Here is a 21557-nt window from a genome sequence, read left to right on the forward strand (position 1 = left end):
TAATATAATTTAATTTTAAGTTAGCTATAAGTCTCCTCTAATTTTGTTAAGCTAATTTTTTGTATGATAACTTATAAGTCTTTTACATTATACTTATTAATTTTATTTTATGTTTTATTGAAACCCTTTCTATATTTTCAATCTTGTGCTGTTTCTCTGGTACTATTTCACACAGCGACACGAACTGAGCCCAGAAAAAGGATTTAGACGAAGGAAAAATCTATTTCTGGGCGAGGGGTTCGTGTCGCCCTGTGAAATCCCCCCCTATGTCCCGCTCTGCAGCCCAAGTTTGGCATCTAACGACAGGATGACCACCAGAGGCGCGACGGTCGGCGTGGCGTGGGGTGTAGATTTTTCCTTCGTCAAAATCCTTTATTTGGATACCTAAATTACGTTAAAAGTAGAATCTGCCCAGTCCCCCTTACAAGTTGGTTGGCTGTCAAAAAGAATTCGAAACACCTGGTGGAGAAAGGGGGAACTAGACAGTCATCTGGGTCAGCTAAACACTTCTTTATAATTTGAATGTCGACCACATCTTTGGATACATAACATTTATAATTTAAATGTCAGACACACCTTTGGATACTTAACAACAAGCAAGTTGATGCATCCTGCCATTTTACTGTGTCGGCAGTACACTGTCCCCTGAAGCAGACATGCTTTCTCCTACTGCTGAACCTTCCCTTAGTACAAGAAGCATCCTAGTATTATCTTAGGGTACTTCCTGCCTAAAAGATTCCCCCAATGGATGTATGTCCGAAGCACCATCACTGAAAAAGGTCATTGCCATAATTCCTCCCCATAATTGAAAAAGAACACCATCTCTGTCTCCAGCCAGACACAGTGCCAAAATATTTGTTTTGTAGAAATTAAGTACTCTCTTTGAAATACCTTAATGAAACAAGTACTACTTCTGAGCCAGCAGTACAGAAAACTGTAAAAATTCAACATCCCTCCAACAAGTTCATAAGACATAAAAAAAAAAGCGATAAGCCAACCATTAAAAGATTATCCTTAGATACTGAAAGAAAGCATACTGAATGGAAATAAATCTACTGGAGAAAATTTCTTAAGAAGGTAGTGACATCTTCATTGACCCTCCAGTCAGATTTTCAGGGTCTTAGGACAAAATACAAAGAATTGAAGTTTTTGATTTTTTAACATTTATAGGAGACCATGGTAGATGATAATACCCATGCCCACAAGAGTTCATGAATTATGAAATACCATTACCCAAGGGTAGGAAGTCACAGTGAAAGGATTTTATTTGTTGGCAGTGACATTCCTTGGGTACAAATATACCTGAAAACTTCCTTTCTGGGCTCAGTTCGTGTCGCTGCGCGAAATAATCCTTTAGTTCATTATTTCTTAGGTAAATGATCTAACAAATACCAGAGAATAAACAAAATAAAGAAGAGGTCAGTATAACTGACTCGCTCACCCAAAATAAAAGAAGGGTGTCGGTATGGTCACTAGGGCGAGTGAGACCACTACCACGAACTTCTTGCCATTTAGAAATTTCCCACAACAAATTCCCTCAAGGAGAGAGCTGACCCACAGAACGGGGCGGCAACTACTACTACTGCAACCCACGCCAAGCCGACTGCCACGCCTCTGGTGGCCATCCTTTATGTTAGCAGGCCAAGAGACCCACGCGTTTCTTTTTGCTCTTGTTTTTTGTGCTGTGTTTGCGTGATTTTTCGCCACCATGGAACGTTCGGCTATTGCAGCGGCTAAGTTAAGTATTCCAAAAGGTTTCGATTTAGTTTCGTTCCTTCCACGAGCCTGTATTTGCCGTTTTTTAGGTATAAATACAGGTTCCCGGTCGGGAGCATGGCGGCATTGTTCTGCCTCATGGCGGTTTGGTTCTCGGTCTCCCATACCTGGAACCTTTCCCTTATTTTTAACGTGCGTCTCTAGTCCTTTTTATTATGATATTGTTAGGGGATTTAGCCTGCCTTGGTTTTAGGTCATGCATGCATGTCTCTCTACCTTACGTAGGCATTCAGTTTTTTCTGGTCCAGACCCTAGCCATCGCTCTTCGTATCGGCCCAGGCTAGCTTTGAGTGGTAGACTTTCTTTCGGGTTAGTCGTACACTCCTGGATATTTTCTCTTACTATATTTTATTTTCCCCTACTTTTGTTTTATTTATTGTGTTTTGATTAGCCTAGGGTGTCTGGTCTGTTCGCTTAGCCTAGGTATCAGTGGTCCCATGGTCCTCTTTTCAGTTTTGTTGCATCCTTATTGTCAGTTTTGTTGCATCACGTTTGTTGCATCTTTCTGATCAGTTTGGTTGCATTAGCCTAGGCTACCGATTTTGTCGATTGTGTTGTGTTATCGTACCTTGGTCACCCTGTGATCGCGGTACAGCCAGACGCCCGTCCCAGTCGCCTTTCCCTCCCCCCGCTCTCACCATAGAGTAGGGGGGAGGGAGGTTTGTCCTTGCTCGCTCCATCCGGGCCTGACTCCCTCTCTCCCTACGCGGAGGGAGTAGGGGAGTCTGGACAGACACTTGGCTGGGAGTGACCTTGTCTCCCTGGTTTCGGTGGTGCTTCGCTGTGACGGAGTCGGGGGTTTGGCCTCCCCCCACCTTTGTTGCTCCGGTGCTCCGCTGTATGCCCGGGAACTGTTTTCGCCCTTCCTCGCCTCCTCCCCGTGATGACGGATCTCTGTTCTCTTTCCTGGAGCCCCATCGATTACGGGGAGGAGGTACGGTAGCCCCGCCTGCCGGCGGAGTGTATGCGTTTCAGTTGGTCCCTTTTGCTTTACACCGTACCGTCTCTCCGGCGTAGCCGGCGGAGTCGGACAGAGCCGCTATTCGGAGTCGTTCTCCGGATTTATTTTAACTGTTTTATGCTTAAGTTAATTATAAGTTATTTATAAGTTATCTTAAGCCGGGTTCCTCCCCTGCCTTGCTGTTTTCATTCTTCGGCCTACACCGGAGTCTTCATTTTATGCCTATTAACCCTCTTACGCCGGAGCGGTAAAAAAAAATTTGTTTCCCGTGTGCCGGAGGGGTTTCGGAGTGAGCGCGGAAGCGGAAAAAATATTTTTTAAAAAAAATCACAGCGCGCTTAGTTTTCAAGATTAAGAGTTCATTTTTGGCTCCTTTTTTTGTCATTGGCTGAAGTTTAGTATGCAACTATCAGAAATGAAAAAAATTATCATTATCATATATAAATAATGCGATATATGATAACGCAAAAACGAAATTTCATATATAATTGTATTCAAATCGCGCTGTGCGCAAAACCGTTAAAGGTAACAAGTTACTTTTTTTTCGTTGTAATGTACACTAAATTGCGATCCTTTTGGTATATAACACATTGTAAAATGATCAAAGCAACACAGAGAAAATATTATCACAAAATAATGCATGAATTCGTAACGCGCGTACGAAAACAAATATTTTTTTCAAAAATTCACCATAATTCTAAATATTGTCCTAGAGACTTCCAATTACTTTCAAAATGAATACAAATGATTGAATATTACTATACTGTAAGAGTATTAGCTTACAATTGCAGTTTTCGACCATATCTGATGTGTTAAAGTTGACCGAATGTCGAATTATTTTAAATATATATATTTTATATGCAATTATTTCGGAAATAAGAAAAGCTACAACCTTAAAATATTTTTCGTTTTATTCTACATAAAATTGCGCACATTTTCATATATAAAACTCTTTGAAATGCCTAATATGAAACGGAGCAAATATTCCGAGAATGGTACGTACATATTTCGTAGATTTGTGGCGGAGAATCCGCGCGCGGAGGGAAGGAAAGATTTTTTTTTAAATTCACCATAAATCTAAATATTTTGCTAGAGACTTCGAATTTGTTTCAAGATGAAGATAAATGACTGAATATTACTAGACTGTAAGAGCTTTAGCTTACAATTGCGTTTTTCGACCATTTCGGTAGAATCAAATTTGACCGAATGTGGTTTTTTTCTATTTATCGTGATTTATATGCAATTAATTCAAAAATGAGAAAAGCTACAACCTTCAATTATTTTTTGTTGTATTCTACATGAAATTGCACACATTTTCATATATAGAACTTTATGTAACGGCTAATTTAAAATGGTGCAAACATTACCACAATCGCACGTATGATTTTTTTGGAAGAGTTACTGCGCGGACGTAAAGAAAATGTTATTTTTTTCATAAATTCACCATAAATCGAAATATTGTGCTAGAGACTTCCAATTTGTTGCAAAATTAAGGTAAATGCTTGAATATTACTAGAATATAAGCGTTTTAGCTTACAATTGCGTTTTTCGACCATTTCGGTAGAAAAGTTAACCGAAGGTTGAAATTTTGGCAATTATCGTTATTTATATGAAAATATCTCAAAACTGATAAAAGCTACAACCATGGGTTGTTTTTAGTTGTATTGTGCATGAAAATGCGCACATTTCCATATATAAAACTATATAACGGCTAATTTTAAAATGGTGCAAACATTACCACAATCGCATGTATGATTTTTTTCGGAAGAGTTACCGCGCGGACGTAAGGAAAAGGTTTTTTCAAAAATTCACCATAAATCGAAATATTGTGCTAGAGACTTCCAATTAGTTGCAAAATTAAGGTAAATGATTGAATATTACTAGAATATAAGCGTTTTAGCTTACAATTGCGTTTTTCGACCATTTCGGTAGAGTCAAAGTTGACCAAAGGGTGCAAATTTTGGCAATTATCGTTATTTATATGAAAATATCTCAAAACTGATAAAAGCTACAATCATGAGTATTTTATTGTTGTATTTTACATAAAAATGCACACATTTTCATATATAATACTTAATGTAACGGCTAATTTACAATGGTACAAAAATTATGTCAAAGTGATGAAATAATTTCCGAGATGTGTCACAGATACTTTTTAGTGCGGCAAGAAAGAAATTCGCGCTTGGGCGCCTGCGTATCGATTGTAAACAAAACAACACCTTGATCCATGAACTCCCAGCATCCCCCAAGGCGTGTGATTCAAGATTTTTGGCTGGTAGGCCTAAAAGTATTTTTCCGCGAATTTTTAAAAAAACTTTTGTATAGCGACGTAAAATACGTCCAGTCGGCACCCGAGAGACAAAAAATGTTGACTTAAAATACGTCCAGTCGGCGTTTAAGGGTTAAGGCGATAGGGGAGGGGTTATGCCCAAAAATTTATCATTCTCCGGCATGCAACGGAGTACTAGAGTAGCCCTGTGAGTGTTATATCGATACTCATGTATCCTTCCACTTACTGACTACCAACTGTGAGCACCCGGGGTGCAACGCTGTGCTCCAGGACCCCTGCGGGCATGAGGTCTGCAGGTCTCATGCTCCGTGTGCGACTCCTCACGGGAATTTGCAGGTCTGGTTCCACGAGACGTGTACGATCTGCTACGATCTCGTGAGTCAGTTTTTGGACGGGGTAAGTATTTTCCATCAGTATATACATACGATATAAATTCTGAAATATGTTTTAAGCTTAAGTTCCCCATAATATCATGGAATATATGCTGATACTGTCTAGTCTTAAGCTTATTTTATTCTAAGGTTGAACCTCAACTTGAGCCTAAAATCTAACAGACACCCTCTCTTCCAGGCTGCCGCGGTTAGAGAGACTGCTCTTGCAACCTTGAGGGCTTGGGTCGGCAGCTTCGGGAAGAACGCCGCCAAGGGACAGCCCTACATCCTAGAGAAGAGGTTGGCTGTCCTGCTGTTCCCCGGCGGCAAGCCGACGGGGTACGTCGACCCGGCGGAGGCAGCCCCGACGATGACGGCGATCCAACGGTAGGTCGCCGCGTGTATGAAGGAACCAGGCCAGGATATTTCGGCAGAGGTCGCCACTTTAGATTTGAATGTAGAGCCTTGGGTAGGTGTAGATGATCTGTTGGTCGAGGTAGGTACGTTGGACGCTCAAGGGCTTCCCTTGGGCGCCACTGGATCTTCTTCTCCTGCTGCTTCTCCTGCTTCCTTCCAGGGCTTTACGGGAGCAGAGCTCTCGTATACTACGCCCAGCGCTTCTGTGGTTCCCAAAGTGAAGGGTCACAGAGCGCAGAAAACTCTGACTAAGATGTCGTCATCTAAAAAGACTTCTTCGGCGTCTTCCTCTCGTAAGTCTTCGGCTTCTAATCCCGGAGCAGAGAAGGGTAAGTCATCTGCTTCAAGCTCTAGAGTCTCGAAGAGCAAGTCCTCCAAGGAGAGACCCCGTACTCCGGCGGAGTCAGTGGTCTCTCCTTCCCCTACGGTACCTCTGGTGAGTTATCCGTCCACGTCGACATCTGTTCCTAGCTTCGATCCCAACGCTTTCTCCGTCGGGATGATGCAGCAGATGGGAGACTTGGTAGGGTCCCTGAGGACGAGTATGGAGCAGATGTTCTCCCAATTGTCGGACAGGATTGCCACTCAGGAAAATCTTATGTCTGGCTTCAATCAGGCCCCTCAAGCTGCCTCCCTGGCACCTGGCGTAGGCCTACTCCAGCTCCCTCCTCATGATTCTCTCCCTCCATTCTCCATGAACAATCCCTGGAGAGTAGCTTCCTACGCTCCTTTCCAGGACGGGTTCATTTCCATCCCGGAGTGTGGTACTCGAAGGATTGAAGACTTCGAGTTTTACCCAGAGAATCTTCAACCTCCGTTCATTGGCTACGCCAGGCTGACGGAGGCTGCTATGAATAGGGTGGATAAGGTTCCTAGGGAGACAGTGCTGTACTCCAGGGACCAGGCTCAGAGAGAGTGGCTCCGGTGTCTGGATGAAATGGACTGCTCCAACACTAGAATCCAGGCATTTAAGAGTCTTTTCACCATCTTTACGATGGAGGAAGAGACTCCTCTTCCTTTCCTGACTAAGATCGCCAGCGTTACCATCCCGGCTGGCCTAAAGGGAGAGCCCTTGCCACAGTTGAGGGAAGCAGACCCCACATCACCCTTGCTCCCTTCGCTTGGGGATTTGTGGGAAGACCTGCCGAATACTTTTTCGGTAGGCAAGCTTAAGCCGGACTGTGCGATGGATCAGTTCGGCGAGAAGCTTCCAAGACTCCCCGATAGCCTCATTCAGTCCGAGTTTGAGGCTAAAACTAGACTGGCCAGGTCTATTAACACCATGGCAATGACTGAGGTAGCGGCCATATCTTACGCTTCGGAGCCGCTTTTCAAGCTGTTGACCAAATCACAGACTTGTACAGTCCAATCGGACTTGTACGAGTTTGTGGTTGCGAGGGTCAACTGCCGTAAGCATGTCCTCCAGGAAGCAACTATTCGGCATGAGCCGAATAAGTTGCTCTCCTCCAACATCTCAGACCTCTTCCCAGAAGCGATGGTTAGAGAGGTTCAAAGCGAGGCAACGAGGCTCAATCAAAGCCTCAAAGACTGTTGGGGCCTCTCCGCTAAAAGACGTCAAGACCCTTCGTCTACAGGCAAGAAACTAAAGAAGACCAAACGGTTTTAGCCTTACCAAAAGAAGCCTCAGCACTTCAGTCAGGCTGTGTCTGCGGTGCCGGTCGTTCAGCCAGGGCAGCCTTCCACGTCGAAAGCTCAGGCTCAGCCCATCTATCTGATTTCCCCACAAGCTCAACCTTCCACGCCCTACGCTGTCTCCTTGGCATTTAACCAGGTGTTCGAAGGCCAGGCCTTCCAACACTTCGACCGGTTCGCCAGGGAAAGTAGAGCTAGAGGATCCTTTCATCAGAGAGGATCAGGAAGGTCGCTTAACAGGGGAAAGCACTTCTGTGGAGGCCGCGGAAGTCACTCGGCTCAGCAGCAGTGAGATCTCCAAGGTAGGAGGGAGACTGTTTCTCTTCCGGCATCGGTGGGGATTCAGCAAATGGGCACAAAGTATTGTGTCGAAAGGCCTGGGTTGGAGTTGGATCGGTGGCCCCCCTCCACCCAGACCGTTCCTTCAACTTCCATCGAAGGAATTGACAGAGTATGCAGAGGAACTCCTTCAGAAAGGAGCAATAGCAAGAGTCAAGCGATTAAAGTTTCAAGGTCGCTTATTCAGCGTGCCAAAGAAAGGCTCATTAAGGGGACCGTCCGCTATGATGTCTATTTTTTTTATTTATTACGCAAAATACATAATTTTCATATATGTTTTAGATATATATAATACCTTCATCATATAAAAATTTCAAGTCATTTGATCAAAAACTTTTTGTTTTATTAGCAAAAATCATGATTTAAAAAAAAAATTGGTAGAGTTTTCTCCGCTAATATGACATCAGTTGTATTGAAAATCATACCATAAAAACTTCTTTATATACGGAACAATTCTGTGTGGCAGAATTTTGATTTTTTAATTTTTTTATTTTTTATGAATTTTTTTTTTTTTTTTAGTCTAGACACTCAAAAAATTCTAAAAAAAAAGAAAAAAAAGATATCAAAATTCTGTCACACAAAATTATGGGATTTTTATTCCTCTTTCCAATGATATCTTTCTCTCTAAAATTGGATAATAAATAACCGAGTAATGGTTACCGACATGCGCATAAGTATGTTTTTGAGGTATGAGCTCCCAAAGATTTGCTATGTAAATTTTAGCTTTTTTCTTATAAAAGTCAAAACAACATTATTATAATTACTTTATTTGTACTTTTATTGTTGATTTCTACATCAAGGATCGTGGTCCTACCCCTAAAAGTGGTGTTAGTACCCTCAGCGTGACACCAGATAATGATGTTGACTGCGAGACATGAGACAATGAGGGCAGCTGAAAACAATTAATTTTCCTGTTTTTCTTTCAGCACACTCCTGGCCTTCGCTAATTTTGCTAGCCATAGTTGCTGAGTATAGCCTTCTTGATCTTAGGTAACTTCGGCATTGCTATAAGTTCACTAAGAAGTTATAAAAACAACGTAAATAGCTAGTAACCAAACGCGAGTGCCTACGCGCATGTAACCGCTTTGACGTCTATGGCGTAACTGAGTCATTCTCCGAGTCTCGCCTATAAATAACCGCTCTGAGCAGCTCGCTTCTCGCCCAGTGTCACACTACCTTTCATTGCTACCAGATGTATGAGAATTTCGAAAAAAATCTTTAAAAATCGCTGTATATATGCAAAAATAAACACGCAAAAACGATTCTGTCAAACTCAAGTCATACAGACGACGCAGTTACGATGACGTCATCATTTAAAAACCGCTATATCTTCATTATTTGTGAAAATAATTGGCTGAAACTTCTGGAAAGCATGCACGGCATGTTTCTGCATAGATACAAGTAATAACTCGATTTTTTATTTTTTCAAGTTGACATGTCATCCGCCATAGCGGACGGTTCCCTTAAAAAGAAGGGTAATCTTAGACTTGTCCCAGTTAAACTTGGCCATTCGCTGCGACAAGTTCAAAATGCTGACTATCTCGCAGGTGCGGACCTTACTTCCCCGTGGGGCCGTCACCACCTCTATCGATCTTACAGACGCATACTATCATATCCCTATTGCAAGACACTTTCGCCCTTACCTAGGCTTCAAGCTGGGAGACCAGGCATTCTCCTTCAAGGTAGTTCCCTTCGGTCTGAACGTAGCCCCCAGGGTATTCACGAAGTTGGCGGAAGTAGTGGTTCAACAACTAAGGTCTCAAGGGATAATGGTAGTAGCGTACCTCAACGACTTGTTGATTTGGGCACCAACAGTCGAGGAATGCCGCAAAGCCACAAAGAAAGTCATTCAGTTCCTGGAATATCTGGGGTTCCAGATAAACAGGACAAAGTCAAGACTCACTCCAGAGTCCCGCTTTCAATGGCTGGGCATTCAATGGAATCTATCTTCTCACACTCTGTCGATTCCAGTAACCAAAAGAAAGGAAATAGCGAAGTTAGTGAAGCAATTTCTAAGGTACAAATATGCTTCAAGGAGAAACCAGGAAAGAATCCTAGGTTCCCTTCAGTTTGCCTCAGTGACAAACATCTTGATGAAAGCCAAACTGAAAGACTTAACCAGGATCTGGCGCTCAAGGGCAAATGTCAGATCCAGGGACAAGTTGTCAGCAATACCGCAAATTCTCCGAAATCGTCTGCGTCCTTGGACAAAGATGAAGAATCTGTCCATGTCAGTGCCTCTTCAATTCCCTCCTCCGGGAATCACTATCCACACAGACGCTTCATTAAGCGGCTGGGGAGGATATTCTCAGTTCAAGAAAGTTCAAGGAAGGTGGTCTCCCCAATTCCGCCAGCTTCATATAAATGTATTGGGAGCAATGGCAGTGTTCCTGACTCTGAAGAGGCTCCTTCCACCAAAGAACTCTCATGTAAAGTTAGTTCTGGACAGCACAGTAGTAGTTCACTGCATAAACAGGGGAGGCTCCAAGTCAAGACACCTGAATCATGTCATGGTAGCTATCTTTTCCCTGGCGGACAAGTTCAGTTGGCACCTCTCCTCCACCCATCTGGCCGGAGTGAGGAATGTTATAGCAGATGCTCTATCCCGTTCAGTTCCACTGGAGTCAGAATGGTCGCTGGACAACAGTTCGTTCCAATGGATACTCCGGAGGGTACCAGGTCTGCAAGTAGATCTGTTTGCCTCTCAAGCGAACCATAAACTTCCTTGTTATGTGGCTCCCAACCTGGACCCTCTGGCCTATGCCACAGACGCTCTATCCATAGACTGGAACAACTGGGAAAAGATTTACATCTTTCCTCCGGTGAATCTTCTCCTGAAAGTTCTTAGCAAACTCAGGACTTTCAAGGGTCAGGTAGCTCTAGTAGCTCCGGACTGGCCGAAGAGCAATTGGTACCCCCTGCTGCTGGAATTGGGTCTTCGTCCCCTTCGGATTCCCAATCCCAGACTCTCCCAGTCGGTACAAATGAAGACTGTGTTCGCTTCCTCAGGAATTCTCAAAGCCCTAACTTTATGGACTTCATGAAGTTTCTGGCCAAGAGGGATGCAAATATAGATCCACAAAATATCCTCTTCTTAGAATCAGATAAAAGGGATTCAACTTTGAGGCAGTATGACGCTGCAGTTAAAAAGTTGGCATCTTTCCTGAGAGAATCGGACATTAAAATCATGACAGTCAGCTCAGCCATATCCTTTTTCAGGTCCTTATTTGAAAAAGGGTTCGCAGCTAGCACTATTACGACAAACAAGTCAGCCTTGAAGAAGATCTTTCAGTTGGGTTTTAATATAGACTTAACACTCTTACTTTTCGTCTATTCCCAAGGCTTGTGCTAGACTTAGACCTTCCGTAAGGCCTACTTCAGTGTCATGGTTTCTAAATGATGTTCTAAAACTGGCTTCAGATACAGATAATGTGACATGTTCATTCATAATGCTCTTAAGAAAAACATTATTTTTATTAAGCTTGGCTTCAGGAGCTAGAATTTCAGAACTGTCGGCGCTATCCAGAGATTCGGGTCATGTAGAATTTCTCCCCTCAGGAGAAGTTCTGCTTTCTCCGGATCGCAGCTTTTTAGCAAAAAATGAGGATCCTTTGTTGAGGTGGGAACCATGGAAAGTCATTCCCCTTCCCCAAGACCTTTCTCTTTGTCCAGTGATGACCTTACGAGCCTTTCTGTCTAGGACATCCTCCTCCTCTTCGGGTCCCCTCTTTAGGAGAGAAAAAGGTGGTACCTTATCAATTAAAGGTATTAGGCAACAGATCCTATGCTTTATTAAACAAGCTAACCCTGAATCTTTCCCTAAGGCACACGATGTCAGGGCAGTGGCCACCTCAATTAATTATTTTCAACATATGAACTTTGATAATTTGAAAAAATATACTGGATGGAAATCACCAACAGTATTTAAGCGTCACTACTTGAAGTCTTTGGAATCTCTGAAATTTTCAGCAGTAGCAGTGGGAAACATATTTTCCCCTGACTCTGCCTAGTAGTACAATTGAAGATCCAGATCTCCTTTCTACCTAACTTACCTAACAGTTTGTCTAACCTACCATATTGCTCTACACTTGGTCTTGAGTCTTAGCTGCTCTCATGATTGTTTAGTGGTGTGTCCCTTATTTTTATGCTAGGGTCACCCACAAATGTTTGTATATATTATCATTAAGAGTGTGGTCCCCTTATTTTTATGCTAGGGTTCCACACTCCCATTATCAATGGTTTATTAACTTTTGGATTTGTATCTATAAAACTTATTGAGTGTGTTATTTATGTTAAATTTTTCCACACACATGTTAATTTACATATTCATACCTGTAACTTGTGTAAATACTTTTGTAAATATTTATAGTTGTAAGTTACATTTAGTTATTATTCTTTACTCAGAATTGTCTGAAGATTTTGTATGAATATTTCAATTTTGTTTCAATTATAGTATTTAGTTAAGTTTTTAGTTTTATTGAGACCCTCTATTCTTTTCAATCTTGTGCTAATTCTCTGGTATTATTTCGCGCAGCGACACGAACTGAGCCCAGAAAAAGGATTTTGACGTAGGAAAAATCTATTTCTGGGCGATTGGTTCGTGTCGCCCAGTGAAATCCCACCTCTTCCCAACCCTTCGCCCAAGATTGATTGCTAACTTCAGGATGGCCACCAGAGGCGCGGCAGTCGGCTTGGCGTGGGTTGCAGTAGTAGTAGTTGCCGCCCCGTTCTGTGGGTCAGCTCTCTCCTTGAGGGAATTTGTTGTGGGAAATTTCTAAATGGCAAGAAGTTCGTGGTAGTGGTCTCACTCGCCCTAGTGACCATACCGACACCCTTCTTTTATTTTGGGTGAGCGAGTCAGTTATACTGACCTCTTCTTTATTTTGTTTATTCTCTGGTATTTGTTAGATCATTTACCTAAGAAATAATGAACTAAAGGATTATTTCGCTGGGCGACACGAACCAATTGCCCAGAAATAGATTTTTCCTACGTCAAAATCCTTTTTTTGAGTTATAACTGTGAAATCGACTCGGCAAAAGGTATAACACATCCCCACCTTACTATCTAATAATTCTATAAAATAAGATGATATAGTTTAACCAATCAATCAACTTCCTCGGCCATTTCTCCTGCCTGGAGACATTAATAGTAGACACCATCCTCAATGGAGAAAAGGTTCAACTAACTCAAAAGGATGATGTCTGACATTGCTTATAGAAAATGAACAGACTGGGTAACTTAACACCATTTAGGATGTCATTTTGTGCTTTAAATCAAGCGTCCAAATATATGATTATTTATGCTAATGGAATGGGAACCTGTTCATCTCATTTTTTTAAATATATACAGTGGTACCTCGAGATACGAAATTAATCCGTTCCGAGACGGCCTTCGTATTATGAGTTTTTCGTAACTTGGAACACATTTTACATGTAAGATGGCTAATCCGTTCCAAGCCCTCCAAAAACACCCCAGTAAAATTATATTTTCAGGCGTAAAACACGTGTTCTAGGGTTACGACGGAAGAAATATGACTCCAAAAAGGCAAAATACTGTACATACTTGAGTAATATTCAACTGCATGTAATGTTCACCCCCATTTTTACTGCATATATTAGGACTTTAGCATATGTCCCTTAGCAATAAGCCTAGCCTATGTTAGCGGTTGCTACTGTAGCCTAGTCTATGATTCTGACATCTAAACCTAAGAGCTAAAAGCTTAGAATATGCCAATAAAATGTATAAATAATCAGTATGTACTCATTTCAAATAATTATTAATTAATCATTAACTATAATACACAAACAAACAAAAAACAAACCTTCCGATCGATTGTTTACATCCAGCTCTTACCCGTCTTAGAGTATCGAACGAGCCCCAAGCAATCATTTTTCCTAGCACACAGTAAGCCATAAATTGTCATTAGTATCTCTCTTCAACTAATGAAACCACCAAACAGTATAATAACCATTCATTTCTATTCTTTATTCTATCTTTACCTAATGAAGATACCGAGTTACTGACAGCTATAATGAAACATGCATATACGTAACGTAATAATAAAACAGAAGAAGAATTCTAAAAAATACTTATTTGTTGGCAGTCTGATTTATTTTATATTTTATGATATCTAATTCACAATTTTTTTTATTAAATGTATTGCATGTACTCATTTCAAATAATTATTAAGTAACCATTAACTATATTAAACAAACAAAAAAAAGCTTCAAAACGTCTGTTTACATCCAGCACTTACGAGTATCGAACGATCGCCAAGCAATCACTTATACACAGTAAGCCATAAATTTTCATTATCTCTCTTCAACTACTGAAACTACCAAACAGTATAATAACCATTCATTTCTATTCTTTATTCTATCTTTACCTGATGTTTTCTTTATTAAATGTATTGCATGAATAAGTTTTTCAATTTACAGCAACCTTTTACCAATAGAATACTTAAAGCACAAGGGGTAGATGCTGACCAATAGGAGAGCAGGACCTTATGGGGTGACTAGCATCAGGAACCAATAGGAGAGCGGGAGGATGGTGGCGAGTTTACTCAGTTGGCGGCGCCGGAGTTTTAAAATTGTTCTCGGTGGTCCAGGCGAATCTCGGGACTTTACAGCAACAACCTTTCGTATCTTGAAAACTTTTCGTATGTAGAGCAGTAAAATTTTTCGCATTGGCTTTCGTAACTTGAGCCTTTCGTATCTCGAGGTACTACTGTAGTTCAAGATCTAGCGGATGTAAAATTGCTTGTTTAAGAGGTGTATCATTTTTTATCACTGTTTATAGCATATTTGTATTCTTCTGATTTTCTTGTTTAGTAAGAATATCAGCTGCAGTGTTTTTTCAAATATTCATATGCTTTCAGAGGGAGCACTAAGAATAGATGCCAACATTTCTGTTCATAAGCAAGGAGAACCTTTGGGTGAACGCACTGAAGTGAAGAATTTGAATTCAATACGTTCTCTGGTATGTATATTATATTCTATAGTCTTCATGTTTTAATTCATACAAATTTTGCCTCTTGTCATAGGTAATTATGTAGTTATGAAGTATATGGACATTAACTCAAGTGGCTACAGGTGTCCTTAGTACAGTTTACTCTATTCCCACCTGAAGAACCTATGCTGGTCTTTTTCAGCTTAATCAGGAAAGAAAACATTTAATGTTGAGGCAAACAACATTACTATATAATAAGAAATTAGAAATAATCTGTACAGGTAAGGTAGCGAAGGAAATTTGACTGGTAATTTGCCTAGTAGTTCTGTTTTATCTTTAAGGATTTTTTTCACTTTTCTATTAAAGTTTTTTATGACTTGATCAAGGGGATTTTTTGATAGTTTTTTATAAGTCACATCATCATCCAGCAGGGCTTGCATACGTGATATGTGGTCAGCTTTATCTAAAGATATAACAAAAACACATAGGCAAATTGTTAGTCAAATTTCCTTCACTACCTTACCTGTACGGATTAGTGAAAACGCACAAAGAAAATAACCCTATGCGACCTATTATAATCAGTACTGTTGGCTCAATTTCATATAAACTTTCGAAATATAGATCTAAGATCTTGTCTCCGTTACTTGGAACTATCTCAGATTTTCATATATATAATTCTCTAGATTTAGTTCATAAATTAGATAAACTTACTCTTTGCCCCTCTGATATATTCGTTAGTTTTGATGTATGTTCTCTTTTTACTAAAGTCCCTATAGACTTTATTTTTAGAATATTTTACCTCTGCCTGTAAGTCACATTATTTCACTCACTAGGTTGTGCATTTGTGATTGTAAGTTTATATTCAATGGTGAATTTTATCAACAAATATTTGGCATGGCATTGGGCAACTCTTTATCACCACTCCTCTCAAACTTGTACATGGAATTAATTGAAAAACACTATTTACCTAATATAATTTATATTCCTTCAAAGTGGTATAGATATGGTGATGATATTTTAGCTGTTTTGCCTGCTGGTATTGATGTAAAAGATTTACTCTAAATTAAATAACCAGGTACCATCGATTAAGTTTACTCTAGAATTGGAAAAAGACAATTGCTTCCGTTTCTTAGATGTTTTGATACACAGGGAACCATTTCAATTTAAATTCAGTATTTATAGGAAACCAACCAACAACTTAACGTATGTTCATTTCTATTCAGGCCACCATCTGAACATCAAAATATAATTTTTTTCTTCTATGTTTTTACGAGCATTGCACATTGTCAGTTCCCAATATTTGGATCAAGAAATTGAATATATAAGATATTTGCTATAATAAAGCCCACAAAAAGTTTTATAGTGTAAGTAACACAGAGAAAGAGAATTCTAAGAACATTCTCAGTTTGCCTTATTTTAAGGGATTTGAAACCATTAAATCACTGTTAAAATCCTTTAGGGTCAACCTTGTTTTTTCCTATGGACTGCCCCTCCTTTTATCTCGGACAATCAAGCAAGGGGTTAGAAGTAAGATTAAAACAACATAAATATTCTGTCAAAACTGGGCAAACATCTAATGCAATATTCATTCATTTAAGTGAAAACAACCACCGCATAAATTTGATTGGAAATTCAGTAATTGCAAGATCAAAAGATGTCTTATCACAAAATCTTTTAGAACCTGCCATTATACAACTTATTTGCCGTTGTAATTTCAATATTAGTTTTGGCCTGTCCTATTTAGACCCTTGTATTTGTAACATGTTTAAGAATAACCTCAAAGATACAATCACAGACTTAAATACAAATTAGTTGCCTTATAGATATTTTCTTTGTATATGTATGTTTGATATGTTTTGTGAATCAGTTTTTGTTTACTAAAGATCTGAATGTGGTCAGTTGCCACCCTGTATAATTCTTTAATTGTCTTGTTGCTGTGTCTGAGCAGTTGGACTTTATCTTTTTCATCTTAAATTGTACCCATGTTTATGCTTATTTGGGAAGGTTACTCATTCTCCAGGTGTGTTGGATTCTAGGTACTAATCTCCTTATAATCCCTATCTGTCATTTAAACGACCCTTCCTTGTCCGCTCAGTTTCTCATGTATGTCAGTTTGTCTGTTAAGTAAAGGACGTTGAGTCGAAAGATCTTGCAGCTACTCCATTGTTTATCTTTCCTTCATGGATTATACCTCTACTTATATGTACGTATGTATATGTGTATATATATAATATATATATATAGATATATATATATATATATATATATATATATATATATATAATGTGTATATATATGTATATGAGAGGTAAAAATGTTTTGTAACAACAGAATTCCATCTAATAAAAGGAGCCCATAAAAACACCAAAATGTAGAGAGAAAAGTACTATATTTCAGAGACGGCTATCTCTCTCTTCAGGTATATGAATGAGAAAAGTTTACAGAATAGGTGGTATTTATACCAAGAGATCCGTTCACAAGTAAGCCAATTTAGGTCACCCCCGCTGATAATCTTCCTTTAATCTTCTTAAGCGTTGGTTGAATGAAAACTTCGTCGATGACATCTGAAATCCACGCGCCTTTTGAGATGTTCATTACCTGCTTCTCTTTTATTAAGGCCAATTCCATCATTTGACTCTTGTACCGGCAGTTGCTGCTATAAATTACACGTGACAAATTCCAGTTTATTCTATGGTTATGTTCATTTATATGGTTGAAAATAGCCGAGTTCTGTTGTCCATACCTAACTGACCGTTTGTGTTGTATTAATCACTGGGGAAGTGATTTACCTGTAAATCCGATGTAAGATTGGTCACAGTCCTGGCATGGGATCTCATAGACCCCAGAGTCCTTGGAAGATGTGTTTTGTTGGACGTTAATCAGGGATTTGGCTAAGGTGTTTGGGTAGGTAAATGCAAAAGGGTTGGATTTCCCAAGGGTGTGGGTTACTCTTTTAATCGTCTCCAGGTGAGGAATTTTTATTTTATTGTTGGGTGTGTCTCTGGTTTTGTCTTTAGGGGGTCGGTAGAAAATTACGTTTGCCTTTTGAATTGCTTTCTCAATTATGTGGTCAGGATACTTTAAAGACGAAAGTTGCTTGCGAATTAGTTCAAATTCTTTTTCCAAGAAATCTGGGGAACAAATTCGTAAGGCTCTTAGAATAGGTTGCTAGCTACACCTATCTTGATAGTAATGTCGTGATAGCTATGAAAGTGAGAACGTTGGTTTTCTGTATATGGTAAATTTGTATTTTGTCGTGTCTCTGATTATTAAAACATCAAGAAAAGGAATTTTGTTGTTTGTTTCCCATTCAACTGTAAATTTGATGCTGGGCACTAATGCGTTTAATTTTGAGAGGAATTCATTAAAATTACCCCACCTATTATCCCAAAATGTTAGGATATCATCCACATATCTCATCCACAGCATGTTTTTGGGTTTTATTGCATTTATTACGCAGAGTGTTATATGGAACTCAGTCTAATCTTCGCCTCCTCACTACGGACCACATATACAGGTATCTGATTTCATTCTGTTCCGACATTGCTGCCTATAATAGCGTGACTCATTCCAACAGACTTTTACGCAAGTTAAATAACCTAATAGACAATAGCGCATGGAATAATCTTGAACAACAAGACAAAGTTTTAAACTTATCCAACACCCCCCTTACTGTAAATCAACATTTAGTTTTAAATTTAGGCTTATCCTTTGCTCTTATGCCAGACCGCAAAAACAACCTAGACTTCAGTGGCTTTTGATAAATTCATATCTGACAAAAACTACAGCCGTGAAGAGATATGTTTAAAAGAAGTGTTACTAAATGCTTTAACTGACCTTCATAAGAAATATCCTGTTCCCCGCAGATTCATGATAGACATCCACTCGCTAAAAAAGTTAGATGTTATAATAAGTAGATCCGACAAAGACGGAGAAATCGTAATAATGGACAAAGATTTCTACCTCGACAAAATCAACCAGCTCCTTAGCGACACAAACACGTACGAAAAACTGACGAAAAATCCCCTCCAAAACGTTCCCACAGAATTTTTTCGGAAAGTAAGATTAATTGGCCAAGACAAAAAGAGTATTGAACTATTAGAGAAATTTAAAGTAATTAATCCTAAATTACCCTACTTTTATGGCCTTCCCAAAACTCACAAAGACAATCTTCCATTCAGACCCATCGTTTCATGCGCCGGAGCTTTCAATTACAAAATTTCTAAATGGTTAGCTGGCCTCCTTTCTCCTTTTTTGGGCACTTTTTCTCCCAGTCACATTAAACATTCGGAAGATTTTTGTCACAAATTCAGAGAAGCACATATACCACTTCACAACATAAAACTTTTAAGCCTTGACGTAGACTCCCTATTCACAAAAGTACCAGTACAGGACGTTCTTCAGTTTTTAAGGGAAAAATTATCCCCCTATTCAGATCATTTCCCATTGGCGCTTGACAAAATAATAAAGTTAGTTGAATTATGTGCATCTAATAACGTATTTTCATTCGGGGAATCATTCTACGAGCAAAAATTCGGGTGTAGTATGGGTAATCCTTTAAGTCCTGTTTTAGCCAATCTGTACATGCAATACTTTGAAACTACAGTAATAAATGCAATAAAACCCAAAAACATGCTGTGGATGAGATACGTGGATGATATCCTAACATTTTGGGATAATAGGTGGGGTAATTTTAATGAATTCCTCTCAAAATTAAATGCATTAGTGCCCAGCATCAAATTTAAAGTTGAATGGGAAACAGACAACAAAATTCCTTTTCTTGATGTTTTAATAATCAGAGACACGACAGAATACAAATTTACCATATACAGAAAACCAACGTTCTCACTTTCATATATTCACTACTTTAGCTATCACGACATTACTATCAAGATAGGTGTAGCTAGCAACCTATTCTTAAGAGCCTTACGAATTTGTTCCCCAGATTTCCTGGAAAAAGAATTTGAACTAATTCGCAAGCAACTTTCGTCTTTAAAGTATCCTGACCACATAATTGAGAAAGCAATTCAAAAAGCAAACGTAATTTTCTACCAACCCCCTAAAGACAAGACCAGAGACACACCCAACAATAAAATAAAAATTCCTCACATGGAGACGATTAAGAGAGTAACCCACACCCTTGGGAAATCCAACCCTTTTGCATTTACCTACCCAAACACCTTAGCCAAATCCCTGATTAACGTCCAACAAAAGACATCTCCCAAAGACTCTGGGGTCTATGAGATCCCATGCCGGGACTGTGACCAATCTTACATCGGATTTACAGGTAAATCACTTCCCCAGAGATTAATACAACACAAACGGTCAGTTAGGTATGGACAACAGAACTCGGCTATTTTCAACCATATAAATGAACATAACCATAGAATAAACTGGAATTTGTCACGTGTAATTTATAGCAGCAACTGCCGGTACAAGAGTCAAATGATGGAATCGGCCTTAATAAAAGAAAAGCAGGTAATGAACATCTCAAAAGGCGCGTGGATTTCAGATGTCGTCGACGAAGTTTTCATTCAACCAACGCTTAAGAAGATTAAAGGAAGATTATCAGCGGGGGTGACCTAAATTGGCTTACTTGTGAACGGATCTCTTGGTATAAATACCACCTTTTCTGTAAACTTTTCTCATTCATATACCTGAAAAGAGAGACAGCAGTCTCTGAAATATAGTACTTTTCTCTCTACATTTTGGTGTTTTTATGGGCTCCTTTTATTAGATATATGTATATGTGTATATATATGTATATTGTATATACATATATACATACATACATACATACATACACACAATATATTATATATATATATTATATTATTATATATATATATATATATATATATATTATATATATATATATATATATATATATATATGTATATATTTATTTATACATACATACATACTAACATACATATCATATATATATATATATATACTATATATTATATATATATATATATATATATATATTTATACATTACATACATACTACATAATTTATTATATATAATATATATATATATTATATATATATATTAATATATATTATATTATATATATATCTAATATATATATATATAGATATATACCTACATACTACATTTCTATATCAAACATACATATATATATATATATATATATATATATATATATATTATATAGATATACTATATATATATATATTATGTATACAGTAAGTCCTCGGGTTACGCCGGTCTCGACTTACGATGTTTCGTGGTTACGAATGCGCCCCCATAAAAATATAAAAAATAATATTTTGCGTCGTTCCGTCTTAGCGGTTTAGCGTCGTAAGCGACGTAAACAAACGCGAACTAGTTCCAGGCGCACGGCAGAAGAATACGCTTTGTGGGGGAGAGGACGGCGTCGCTTCGCTACGCTCATTCCTCGCCCATACGCCATTTTGGTTGTTTACACTGCCTCTCTCTCCCTCGTGTTGTATTGTTTTTGCAACTTTTTGCTCTTTGGTATGGCTCCCAAGTGCAAGGCGGACTCTTCTGATGGTAGTGCATCAAAGAAAAGAAAGGCCATCACCATGGAAATTAAAGTGGACATTATAAAGCGATCTGAGAAGGGAGAAACGCCAACAAACATTGGCCGCTCGCTTAGCCTTAGCCGTTCGACCGTTGCTACCATTATCAAAGATAAAGAGCGCATCGTTGAACATGTGAAAGGATCTGCTCCTATGAAAGCGACAGTGATAACTAAGCAGCGTAGTGGTCTAATAATTGAAATGGAAAGGTTATTGGTGCTTTGGTTGGA

At 39.1% G+C, this 21557-nt stretch overlaps 1 protein-coding gene across 7 annotated transcripts in view; it reads left to right on the plus strand.

Annotated features, from left to right (window-relative positions):
- Nucleotides 1-21557, plus strand: part of LOC135196184 (glutamyl-tRNA(Gln) amidotransferase subunit B, mitochondrial-like) — a 579413-nt gene that overhangs the window by 307862 nt on the left and 249994 nt on the right. For all 7 annotated transcript variants that reach the window (XM_064222773.1, XM_064222774.1, XM_064222777.1 and 4 more), the window contains one exon: nt 14686-14786. In XM_064222773.1, the coding sequence (XP_064078843.1) occupies nt 14686-14786 (101 nt within the window). The remainder of the gene's footprint in view (nt 1-14685; nt 14787-21557) is intronic.

Source organism: Macrobrachium nipponense, chromosome 17 (genome assembly GCF_015104395.2).
Source record: "Macrobrachium nipponense isolate FS-2020 chromosome 17, ASM1510439v2, whole genome shotgun sequence".
Classification (NCBI taxonomy): Eukaryota; Metazoa; Arthropoda; class Malacostraca; order Decapoda; family Palaemonidae; genus Macrobrachium; species Macrobrachium nipponense.